The sequence below is a fragment of the Oncorhynchus gorbuscha genome, linkage group LG05, assembly GCF_021184085.1.
Source record: "Oncorhynchus gorbuscha isolate QuinsamMale2020 ecotype Even-year linkage group LG05, OgorEven_v1.0, whole genome shotgun sequence".
Lineage (NCBI taxonomy): Eukaryota > Metazoa > Chordata > Actinopteri > Salmoniformes > Salmonidae > Oncorhynchus > Oncorhynchus gorbuscha.
The window spans coordinates 79,333,675-79,345,812 of NC_060177.1; the positions used below are offsets into that span (position 1 = coordinate 79,333,675).

The 12,138-nt window shown below is 44.7% G+C and overlaps 1 protein-coding gene across 2 annotated transcripts in view; it reads right to left on the reverse strand.

Moving 5' to 3' along the window:
- The window catches only part of LOC124036555 (ephrin-A5-like), a 202,590-nt gene that overhangs the window by 3,401 nt on the left and 187,051 nt on the right, over positions 1 to 12,138 (reverse strand). The window contains exons 3-4 of one of the 2 annotated variants that reach the window (XM_046351267.1): positions 916 to 981; positions 374 to 454 (exon numbers count right to left, since the gene is read on the reverse strand). In XM_046351267.1, coding sequence (XP_046207223.1) covers positions 374 to 454; positions 916 to 981 — 147 coding nt within the window. The remainder of the gene's footprint in view (positions 1 to 373; positions 455 to 915; positions 982 to 12,138) is intronic. The other variant, XM_046351268.1, reaches the window with a different exon arrangement.

Here is a 12,138-nt window from a genome sequence, read left to right on the forward strand (position 1 = left end):
CATAGACTAAAATAGGTACCGGTACTCATTTTGGGTGGCGGTACAGAAGCTCAAGCAGTAGAACATTTGAGGTGCCGGTACTCAGCTCTGGTGAGCTCCTGCCCGAGTCAAGCATTGCGTATGACACATGCAAACATAGACCACATCACCGGCAAAATACACAACACACAACACAACAACATGGCAGATGCAGAAAAAGCGTTCTAACATGACAGTCAACCATGCTGGGAGAGGACAGATGGGCCAATCAGTGGAGAAACATAGAGAAAGAGAGAGGGGGGACGGATGTGTGTGTCCCAATGGGACACACACAGGTCAAGAGGGCATTTGTTAAAAAATAAGGTCATAAAATAATGCAGAAAGCCATACTAACCTCGGGGTTCTAATGAATTGTCTACTTTGTCGTTTACGTCAAAAACACGGTCATGTACACCTATAGTTTTCACACAGCTGTCTAGAGATAGAAATAGAGATGATAGGGATGATTAGAGATAATAAACTCCCCAACCCCTTAAAACAAAGGTCCCAAGCCCCAAGCTCATGACAACATTCACAAGACATGTGCAATTCACTTCTTTCAAATCGTTCATTCCTTCACTTGTCTTTGGATAGAAACAATATAGGAGCTGTCATGAGATATGAAACTGACATGTTCAACAGAGAGCAAGAATCATTCAGAAGGAATTCAGCATTTTAGCAGACACTCTAATGCAGAGCAATTAGGGTTAAGTGCCTTGCTTGACGGCACATCAACAGATTTTTCACCTAATTGGGGGATTCAAACCAGAGACCTTTCGGTTACTGGCCCAATGCTCTAACTGCTTGGCTACCCACTGCCCTGCGTCACTGAGAGTAGTGGAAACAACATCAGTGTTAAACAGGTTCCGTGTTTCTGTTGCAGCTGGAGAGACTTACTTGATGGTCGGACAAAGACTTTGAGTTTCAGGCATGTTCTTCGTCCATTCTCGGCGATGGTGGAGGCTGGAGAACAGAAGCACAGACACACGGGATCCTTAGACATACTACATCTTATTTTAATACATTTAAAAACACAAACATCATTTTCCTTCTTTCAAATGACTGCCACATCAGTATAAGTTTGCATCATCACAGAGGAGTGTTACATTTCATCTTCGATTGTGTGTATGTCTGTGTATGTGTGTGTGTGTCTGCGTGTGTGTTAGGGCACTTACGCAGGATTGCTTTATAAAATAGCCAGCTGTGAAAATGAGAAGGACAATAATTGCAAATTGAAGAAAGAGTAAAACTTCACTTAATACTTGAGAGGCAGAGCTCTGATTCCACTAGCACCTGGTGAAGATTAGTACGGAACCGGATTTGTCCCTTAACAAAATGTATTCTGAAAATCAGAAACAGTATGACAACATCTGCTTTTATTAAGTGCTGATACAGAGGAAGACCTGTGTGTGTGTGTGAGGCTGTGTGTGTGTGTGTGTGTGTGTGTGTGTGTGTGTGTGTGTGTGTGTGTGTGTGTGTGTGTGTGTGTGTGTGTGTGTGTGTGTGTGTGTGTGTGTGTGTGTGTGTGTGTGTGTGTGTGTGTGTGTGTGTGTGTGTGTGTGTGAGACTGTTTGGGACTGTGTGTGTGCGTGTGTGTGACTGGATGGTGTGGTGTCTGTGCACCAGGTGGTTTCTCCTGTAAAAGGGTTAAACAGGGGTCATGTCACAGTAGCATCCATCACTACCACAGAATAGAGTTAAAAATACATTGTGTGTTCTCATGTCTCAACCCGATGTTGGAAAGAGAGCCTCTTTACCCTTTTAACACATTGCACCTCATATCTTATTACTTTTCTCCACAGAAGAAGAAAATCAAATATACTTCTCAAATGACAAAAGTCTTCCTGCCCAAATCCTTCCAACCCAGCCTCCTGTGAGACCTCCAGTAATGGGTCCTCTGGGCAACATTTTGTGTCATCTGAGCATCATTCCCCAGCAGATGAGATGAAGTCAAGCGTATCCCTGGCTGCCATTTGGGACCTGTCATCTCCTTACCCTGATCTATCGCTCTCTTTCTTACTATTTATACATTTATCTATCCCCCCGCTCTAGATGTGGCCCTTCTCCTTTGCTGTTTTCCTCTCCTCTTTGAACACACAACACACACACACACACACTAAAATGAGCATTTACACACATATTTCCTGGATCTGTCTCAAAGTCTTGGTCTGCAGTCGCTCTAATAACAATTTAGAAGAGAGCAGAACAGAGCAGAACAGAGCAGAGCACGGAAGAGCAGAACAGGCCAGAATAGGGCAGAGTATGGCAGGGCAAAGCAGGGCAGAACAGGGTAGAGCATGGCAGGGCAGAAGAGGGCAGAGCAGGGCCGAACAGGGCAGAGCAGAGCAGGGCAAAGCTGTGCAGGGTATATTCTCTCGAATAAGGGTTTCAAATTTGGGTTTGAAATGACACTAATTGTTTTATATTTTTAGACAGGAAATGCAGCTCTATGCCAGGTTCTGCTGTTGTGCATTGGTCGCACAGCTTTTCCTCTACAGGGAGGCAGGTTTTCCTGTGTCTACCCTTCTCAATGGCAAGGCTGTGCTCACTGAGCCTGTACTTTGTCAAGGTTTTCCTAAAGTTTTGATCAGTAACCATGGTCAAATAGTTAGCGACGGTGTACTGTCGATTTAGGGCCAGATAGCACTGCATTTTGCTTTGTGCTTGTGTTTCCCAATAATCAATGTAGTTTTGTTTTGACTGTGTTGTAATTTGGTTTACTCAGATTGATTGGATGTTCTGGTCCTGAGGCTTCAGTGTGTTAGCAGAACAGGTTTGTGAACTCAGCTCCAGCACCAGCTGGATGAGGGGACTCTTCTTTGCTCAGTTCTTGGCATTGCAGGGCTCTGCAATGATATGAGAGGGGGTCACTGTATTTTATATGTTTACAAAACTTAATTGCTCTTTTTTTAGTTTTTAATATTAGTGGATATTGGCCTAATTCTGCCCTGCATGCATTGTTTGTAGTTTTCCTCTGGACATGTACAGTAGGAGAATCTTACAGAACTCCTCATGCAGGGTTTCAATGGGGTGTTTGTCCCATTTGGTGAAATCTTGCTTTGCCAGTGAACACAACTCACTGTCATGAAGTGCAATTGGTTGAATGACACATTCAATTAATTTTAGCCTATTTTTGTAAGTATTTAAGTTTGAATTTTGAATGGCGTAGAATGCTCTGCATGCTTTCTCTCTCAATACATTCACCGCATCATCAAGGTGTCCAATTGAGCTTATTTTTAAACCTATGTGATTTTAGTGTACAGTACTCTATATATTTTGTACCAATTAAGAACTTTTGTCAAATTCCTTGAGATCTGGATCTTCTCTGGAAAATCATAATTTTTGTATTTTTGGGTTCTACTGCCAGGGCCCAGGTCTGGCAATACTGCTCTTGCAGGTCCAGGCTTTGCTGTAGGCCATGTGCTGTGGGTGAAAGTGTCATGACTTCCGCCGAAGTAGGGTCCTCTCCTTGTTTGGGCGGCGCTCTGCATCGCCGGTCTTCTAGCCATTGTCTATCCACATTTCATTTTCCATTTGTTTTGTCTTTCCACACCTAGTTTCAATTTCCTAATTTACTTGTTGTGTATTTAACCCTCTGTTACCCCCCATGTCTTTGTATGGGATTGTTTATTGTAGTGCTTGTGCACGTTCCCCGTGAGCGCACAAGGGGTTATTTTTTGTGTCTCTTTATCTTGTTGTTCTGGATGCTGTTGGTTTTGCTTAATACATCTCTGGTTATTACCCAGTTCTGCTCTCATGCGCCTGACTTCTCTGCCTCCAATAACGCACCCAGCTACAGAATCCCACACCGCAACATATGGAGTCAGCAGGAGCAGGTGCCCCTGGAATAGGGGTAGAGGAGCGCGTCCGGGAGCACGCGGCGATGCTCCACTATCTCGGCGCCGCCATAGACCACTCTGTCCAAACTATGGACCGCTGGGAGAGACAGGGAGTTCCTCCAGCACCTCCGCAAGCACAACCGGGGTCTCCACTACTCCCCCCACCCCCTTCACCCGGTCCCAGTGGGATTCGTTTCGCACCTCCCCGAGAGTATGATGGGACGGCTGCACGCTGCCAGGGCTTCCTGTTGCAGCTTGACCTCTACCTGGCAACCGTCCACCAGGCTCCTTCAGGTCGTGAGAAGTTGTCCGCCCTCGTCTCGTACCTCTCTGGGAAAGCCTTGGAGTTGGCCAACAAGGTGTGGGGAGAAGGAGATGCGGCGCTGGACCAGAAGGAGATGCGGTGCTGGACCTCTCATCTGAGGCAGGGGACGAGGAGCGCCCAGGAGTTCGCCATGGATTTTCGAACCCTGGCCGCCGGTGCGGGATGGAACGATAGGGCCCTGATCAACCACTATCGCTGCAGTTTGCGCGAAGACGTCCGTCGGGAATTGGCCTGCAGGGACACCACCTTCACCTTCGACCAGCTGGTGGACCTGTCCATTCGGCTGGATAACCTGCTGGCTACCCGCGGACGTCCAGATCGGGTTCTGTCGGCTCCAGCCCCCAGCACCGCAGCTCCGGTGCCCATGGAGCTGGGAAGTATCGTGCGTAGGGAGACTGGAGGAGGTTCCGGCTCGTGCACCATCTGTGGCTGCAGAGGTCACACTGCTGGTCGGTGCCCGGTTGGTTCCTCTGGGGATCGAGGCAGCAGGCAGGACACTGTGGCGTCATCACGGCACCATTCTCACCCAGAGCCCTCTGTTGCACACATGTTTTTGGTATGTTACTTTTCCTGAGTTTTCCCCGCATTCCCAGCATAAGAGGCTCATTGATTCAGGCACGGCTAGGAATTTTATAGGCAGATCGTTCGCCCTTAGTTTAGGGATCCCCATTGTTCCCGTGGCTGTGCCCTTCCCCGTTCACACCTTAGACAGTCGACCATTAGAGTCAGGGTTGATAAGGGAGGCCACCGCTCCTCTGGGTATGGTGACGCAGGGAGAGAATCAGTCTCTTCCTCATTGACTATCCTGTGTTTCCTGTGGTGCTAGGCCTACCCTGGTTAGCTTGTCATGACACCACTGTTTCTTGGCAACTGAGGACTCCCAAGGGGTGGTCCCTAGAGTGCTCGGGGAGGTGTTTAGGGGATTCCGTTGGTGCTACTAAGGTGGAAAGTCCAGACCAGGTCTCCACCGTGCGCATTCCCCCTGAATATGTCGATTTGGCTCTTGCCTTCTCAAAAAAGAAGGCGACTCAATTACCACCCCATCAACGGGGAGATTGTGCGATAAATCTCCTGGTAGACGCTGCACTTCTCAGGAGTCACGTGTATCCCCTCTCACAGGCGGAGATGGCGGCTATGGAAACATGTGTCTCCGAATCCCTGTGTCAGGGCTACATTCGGTCCTTCACTTCACCTGCATCCTCGAGTTTCTATTTTGTGAAAAAGAAGGAGTGAGGTCTGCGCCCATGTATTGACTATCGAGGTCTAAACCAGATCACGGTGAGGTACAGTTACCCGCTACCGCTCTTCACCATAGCGATTGAGTCAATGCACGGGGCGCGCTTCTTCACCAAACAAGATCTCAGGAGCGCTTACAACCTGATGCGTACCCGGTAGGGAGACGAGTGGAAGACAGCGTTCGGTACGACCTCCGGGCATTATGAGTACCTCGTCATGCCGTACGGGTTGATGAATGCTCCATCAGTCTTCCAAGCCTTTGTAGACAAAATTTTCAGGGACCTGGGCAGGGTGTAGTGGTGTATATTGATGACATTCTGGTATACTCCGCTACACACGCCGAGCATGTGTCCCTGGTGCGCAGGGTGCTTGGTCGGTTGTTGGAGCATGACCTGTACGTCAAGGCTGAGAAATACCTGTTCTTCCAGCTCTCCGTCTCCTGTCTTGGGGATCGCATTTCCACCTCGGGGGTGGAGATGGAGAGTGACCGCATTTCAGCCGTTTGTAATTGGCCGACTCCCACCATGGTAAAGGATGTGCAGCGGTTTCTAGGGTTTGCCAATTACTACCGGATATTTATCCCGGGTTTTGGTCAGGTTGCGGCTGCCATTACCTCACTTTTGAAGGGGGGACCGGTACATTTGCAGTGGTCGGCTGAGGCGGACAGGGCTTTTGGTCACCTGAAGGCTCTGTTTACCTCGGCTCCCGTGCTGGCCCATCCGGATCCCTCTTTGGCGTTCATAGTGGAGATGGACGCGTCCGAGGCTGGGATATTTTTTGTGCCTATTTATCTTGTTGTTCTGGATGCTGTTGGTTTTGCTTAATAAATATCTGGTTATTACCCAGTTCTGCACCTGACTTCTCTGCCACCAATTACGCACCCAGCTACAGACAGCAGGCATTGGTCAACTGCGTAGAGCAGGCATTTAACCTCTGAATTGTGGAGACTAACACCAGGGGCTGAGGATTTTTCTAGAAAAGCGGTCAATTCGTTGATGCAAATATTGAAGAGTGCAGGGCTCAGATTGCAACCCTGGTGAAAGCCCCGCCCCTGGTAAAATAATTATGTTATTTTCTTAACAATTTTGACGTTGTCAATTGCTTTGCTCCCTACACCACTTTCAATAACTTTGTATGACAGTCCCTTTATGCCAAATAAATTCAAATGCTTTTTGGAAGTCGATAAAGCAAGCGTACATTTTGGTATTATTTTGGTGGACATGTTTATCTATCAGGGTGTGTAGGGTGTAAATATGATCGGTCGTGCAATATTTTGGTATAAATCAAATTTGGCTTTTACTCAACAGATTGTGCTTATTAAAGAAGTTTAGAACTTTTACATGTATAATATTCCAGAAAACCTTCCCCAGGTTACTGTTCACACAAATACCTGTTCTTAAAGATTGGGGTTATGAGTCCTTGATTCCAGATGTCAAGGAAATAACATACACATTTTGCACTAGTGAGTTTGAGCATCTCATTTAGGTTGCCATCAGGTCCACATTTTTTTGTTTTTTTTTGAGGGTCTAAATAGAGCCCCTGGTCAATAATTGGAGACTTCTATGGATTTAGATTGTCCTTAATTGCATTTTCTAATACATTCAACTTCTAATGTATTCGGCATTGTTCTGCGTTTTTGTCCATTTGAACAGTGTTGTAGAGTGTTTTAAAATGGGTTGTCCATATGTCACCATTTTGTATTGCTTATCCCTCGTTTAGATTTTTTTAGTTTCTTCCACTTTCACCAGAAGTTGTTTGTGTTTATGGACTCCTCAATGAGTTGCAGCTGCTGGCTGTTGTGTAGCTGCTTGCTGTTGTTCTGTGATTTTTTGGTTCTGAGTGTACGTTTATAGAGTATTAAAGTCTCACAGTAATGAATAAGTAATTCACCATTAATTGGGTCTCTGTGCTTTTGGTTTGAATGTTACAGTTTTTTTCTTTATAATTTTACAATCTGCATCAAACCAGTTGTCTGTCTTTTTTGTTTTTTATTCATTTTAATTTAGCTTTTTTTTGCGGTTTTCCTGAATGTATTGTTAATGTTCTTTACTGCTAGATTGATGCCTTCTTTATTGTGAGTGAATGTGGTATCCAGAATGTTATCTAAGAGTGTTTGGATATTTTGGTTACTGGTTGCTTTCTGGTATTCTTCTGTACTGTTTTGGGCCCATCTGTATGAATTTCCGATGTTGTACAGCTTACTGGGCTGTGAATTTCTGATGTTGTACAGCTTACTGGGCTGTGAATGTCTGATGTTGTACAGCTTACTGGGCTGTGAATGTCTGATGTTGTACAGCTTACTGGGCTGTGAATGTCTGATGTTGTACAGCTTACTGGGCTGTGAATGTCTGATGTTGTACAGCTTACTGGGCTGTGAATGTCTGATGTTGTACAGCTTACTGGGCTGTGAATGTCTGATGTTGTACAGCTTACTGGGCTGTGAATGTCTGATGTTGTACAGCTTACTGGGCTGTGAATGTCTGATGTTGTACAGCTTACTGGGCTGTGAATGTCTGATGTTGTACAGCTTACTGGGCTGTGAATGTCTGATGTGGTACAGCTTACTGGGCTGTGAATGTCTGATGTTGTACAGCTTACTGGGCTGTGAGTGTCTGATGTTGTACAGCTTACTGGGCTGTGAATGTCTGATGTTGTACAGCTTACTGGGCTGTGAATGTCTGATGTTGTACAGCTTACTGGGCTGTGAATGTCTGATGTGGTACAGCTTACTGGGCTGTGAATGTCTGATGTTGTACAGCTTACTGGGCTGTGAATGTCTGATGTGGTACAGCTTACTGGGCTGTGAATGTCTGATGTTGTACAGCTTACTGGGCTGTGAGTGTCTGATGTTGTACAGCTTACTGGGCTGTGAATGTCTGATGTTGTACAGCTTACTGGGCTGTGAATGTCTGATGTTGTACAGCTTACTGGGCTGTGAATGTCTGATGTGGTACAGCTTACTGGGCTGTGAATGTCTGATGTTGTACAGCTTACTGGGCTGTGAATGTCTGATGTTGTACAGCTTACTGGGCTGTGAATGTCTGATGTTGTACAGTTTACTGGGCTGTGAATGTCTGATGTTGTACAGCTTACTGGGCTGTGAATGTCTGATGTGGTACAGCTTACTGGGCTGTGAATGTCTGATGTTGTACAGCTTACTGGGCTGTGAATGTCTGATGTTGTACAGCTTACTGGGCTGTGAATGTCTGATGTGGTACAGCTTACTGGGCTGTGAATGTCTGATGTTGTACAGCTTACTGGGCTGTTTCCATGTCTGTTCTTTTCAGGAACAACGTAACATGGCTGTGATTCAACAGAGGTGTTAGTGGCTTGACAGTGAATGAGCTGAGCGAGAAAGGCTCAATGTCTGTGATCATATAGTCTACTGTGCTGTGGCCAAGAGATGAGCAGTAGGTGAATCTCCCCAAAGAGTCCCCCCTGTAACCTACCGTTGACAATGTACAGACCCAGGCTTTGACAGAGCTACAACAGATCACTTCCATTTTTGTTGATGTGGTCTCTCTCTCTCTCTTTAATCTGGTTTTGATGCTCTCTCTTTCTCCTTCCTTCTTGTAGTGTGTAACACTGTTGGCTCATCAGCCGAATGTAAACGTGTGTAGGAGGAGAGAAAGTAAAAGAAGAGAAAATAAAAGAAGCAGTGTCTCAGTGACACCTTAACGAACTTTGCCTGCCCTCCCCCGCCTGCTCGCTGGCTCACTCCCTCTCTCTGTATCTTTCACTCCCTCTCTCTCAGACACACACACATGCATGAACACACACACACAGCGCCCTGCTGACTGCAGATGTCTTATATTCATCATCATCCTTGTGGGTGGAGTTGAGTCAGGGCTATCCACACCAACCACTTAGCTCACACTTGCAGATCAAACGTGATGAGCTTGATGAAAGTGGCAGAAAACACTGCATTTGGGATTTAAAAGCTATTTTCCACCCACACAAACAGAAAATAATAGAGAAAATATGCAGTACCATCTGTCCTAATACTGGAGATTACAAACAAATGACTTATTTACCTCTCTAACCACAGATATGGAAGGATGGAGTTGACATAGTACTTTTTCATCGATCAAGACCTTTCATAACTGCAATCCTGATAGAAAGTGGACAAGGAAAGGAAACTTCCTTGCAATGGTTTAGTGATAAATACGTTTTGGTTGGAAAGGTTTTTGACGTAAAAAAGGGAAGTTTTAGCTGAACTAATTTCCTTCCTAGTAACAGCTCTTCATTCTCTGGGTTTGGTGAGGACCCCTTAGCTCTCAGAGCCCGAACCGTCCGCGCCAGTACCCTGTTTATTTTGGATCACCGTGCAGGGCAGGGATAGCTTATTGTTTTTGTCAGGCTCTAAAATCAACACCTGCTATTCCGGTGCCCATCAAGCCACAGCCAAGGCTGGTGCTTTGAAGGGCAGCGGCACTGGAAAGTACACCCCAGAAACAGAGGGCCAGGTTGGGACGCTTCAGAGCGTTGTCCCCTGGTTGGTAATGGCTGGTCTCCTCAGTACACTGCATAACGCAGTGTATAATTCAAAGAAACCAGAATCCAATTAGGCAAGAACAAGCGGGTGGGTTCAGGGTGGATTAAATTAGATATTGACTCAATCTCAGCCGAATATCAACTGTAATGTTATCTGGAAAACATATTTCCTTTAGCGTTTACATTTGGTTGAGTTGTCAGCTAACGTGAAGTTAATGTGACATCAACAAAAAATGTCACCATGTTATTGGATGTTGGAAAAAATGTGGCTGCCATGTTGATTACTTTTTTCAAATCCAAACAGTTTTCCATGTTGATTCAAAGTCATGACATAGATTATTGTTGTTGAAATTATACGGAAACAACATTGATTCAACCAGTTTTTGCCCAGTGGGTTACACACAATACGAAACACAACAATGAATAAAAACGTGGCAACATTATGTGTTTGGAAAGGGGGAAAACTAAGTCAGGTGGCTCTTCACACTCGTACCATATACGGGTTGAAAATGGCAGATTTGGACAATGATAAACGCCTAAATTGTAACACAGTGGCTATACAGTAACGTGCTGTACATTTTTTTAAACAGGCAAGTCAGTTAAGAACAAATTCTTATTTTCAATGATGGCCTAGGAACAGTGGGTTAACTGCCTGTTCAGGGGCAGAACGACAGATTTGTAACTTGTCAGCTCGGGGATTTGAACTTGCAACCTACCGGTTACTAGTCCAACGCTCTAACCACAAGTTCTCTGGCTCTGCGCTTCACAGCGCTGTATGGGTTTTGACTGACAGCCGATCTGAACTTGAACACATCGCACGACAAGAAGTCGCCCCCATCCTCCCGGTAATTGGGCAACTTTTTGTTGTCTGAGTGAGGTAAAATCTGTAAATGAAGAGGACTCAGAGCGATGTATTTTGAAAGACATTGAGGATTACCACTGAACACCACTCTGATATCATACAAGCAAGCCAAATGTGAGCGACACATTTCGATATCATATCATATAGTGTCAGCATTTATGCTCACTATGTTTGATGTACAACTATAAGATGGGTTGTTCTGAACAGAATGAGCCTGTTAGATGTACAGTTACCAGATGACATGGTGTCATATCCTGGGTTGTTCTGAACAGAATGAGCCTGTTAGATGTACAGTTACCAGATGACATGGTGTTATACCCTGGGTTGTTCTGAACAGAATGAGCCTGTTAGATGTACAGTTACCAGATGACATGGTGTTATACCCTGGGTTGTTCTGAACAGAATGAGCCTGTTAGATGTACAGTTACCAGATGACATGGTGTTATACCCTGGGTTGTTCTGAACAGAATGAGCCTGTGTGCCTATTGTGAAGAAATTTTGGCGCGGCACACACATCTGAACGGACTCATGACTCCTTTTTTTGCGCACTACAATTATAATCTGTTTCCCTGAATTGCATTGTGAAAGTCTAACACTGTAATGCCATTTTTTATATCTTAGCTAGTCATGTTGGAAATATAACAGGCATTCAAATTATGCCTACCTGACCCAGATTGTGATTTATAAAGGACAGTTTTTGTGATTTCGCTTTCAACAAATGAGGCAAAAAGTACAGTAAATGTAAAATGCACATAGAATAAACGTAATGTTTGGATTCAGTCTTGTGTCAGATAAACTGTTGTGTCCTCACCGTTGGTCTAATCACTTTCCCATTATTTCCAATCTGTTCCGTTTCAATTCAAATGCTACCATGGTTATGCGTATGCTTTTCATATTTATACTGAAAAAAAAACATTTACATTTAGCCTTATCCATATTAGCCAATTCTCACGAGTGTAAAGGGTTAATATATTATTGGGTATTATTATGCAACATTATTATCATTACTTTTATGACATAGTTTCTGTATATGTAACTGAAAAAAGTCAAAGCTGTGAGTAAATCAAAGTGGCTTTGGCAAATATTTCCCTTGTGTTTTATTTCGTCAATTCAAAGTCATTTGAAGATGGCCAGCTTTGATACTTCCAACTCCTCATCAGAAGATGAACAAGCACAAGGCAGATGACATGGTTAGAAATCCTATAACTAATATTTGTTTGACAAAATTGCAGTTAGATTTACAGTATACAGCTCTTTTCATTACGTCTACTGTAAAATGATTTATAATGGTATGATCCTACTTCTCATCGAACACCTACAGCTCTAACCTACAGGATGTGTTTGAACCACCTCTGTTCATTGTT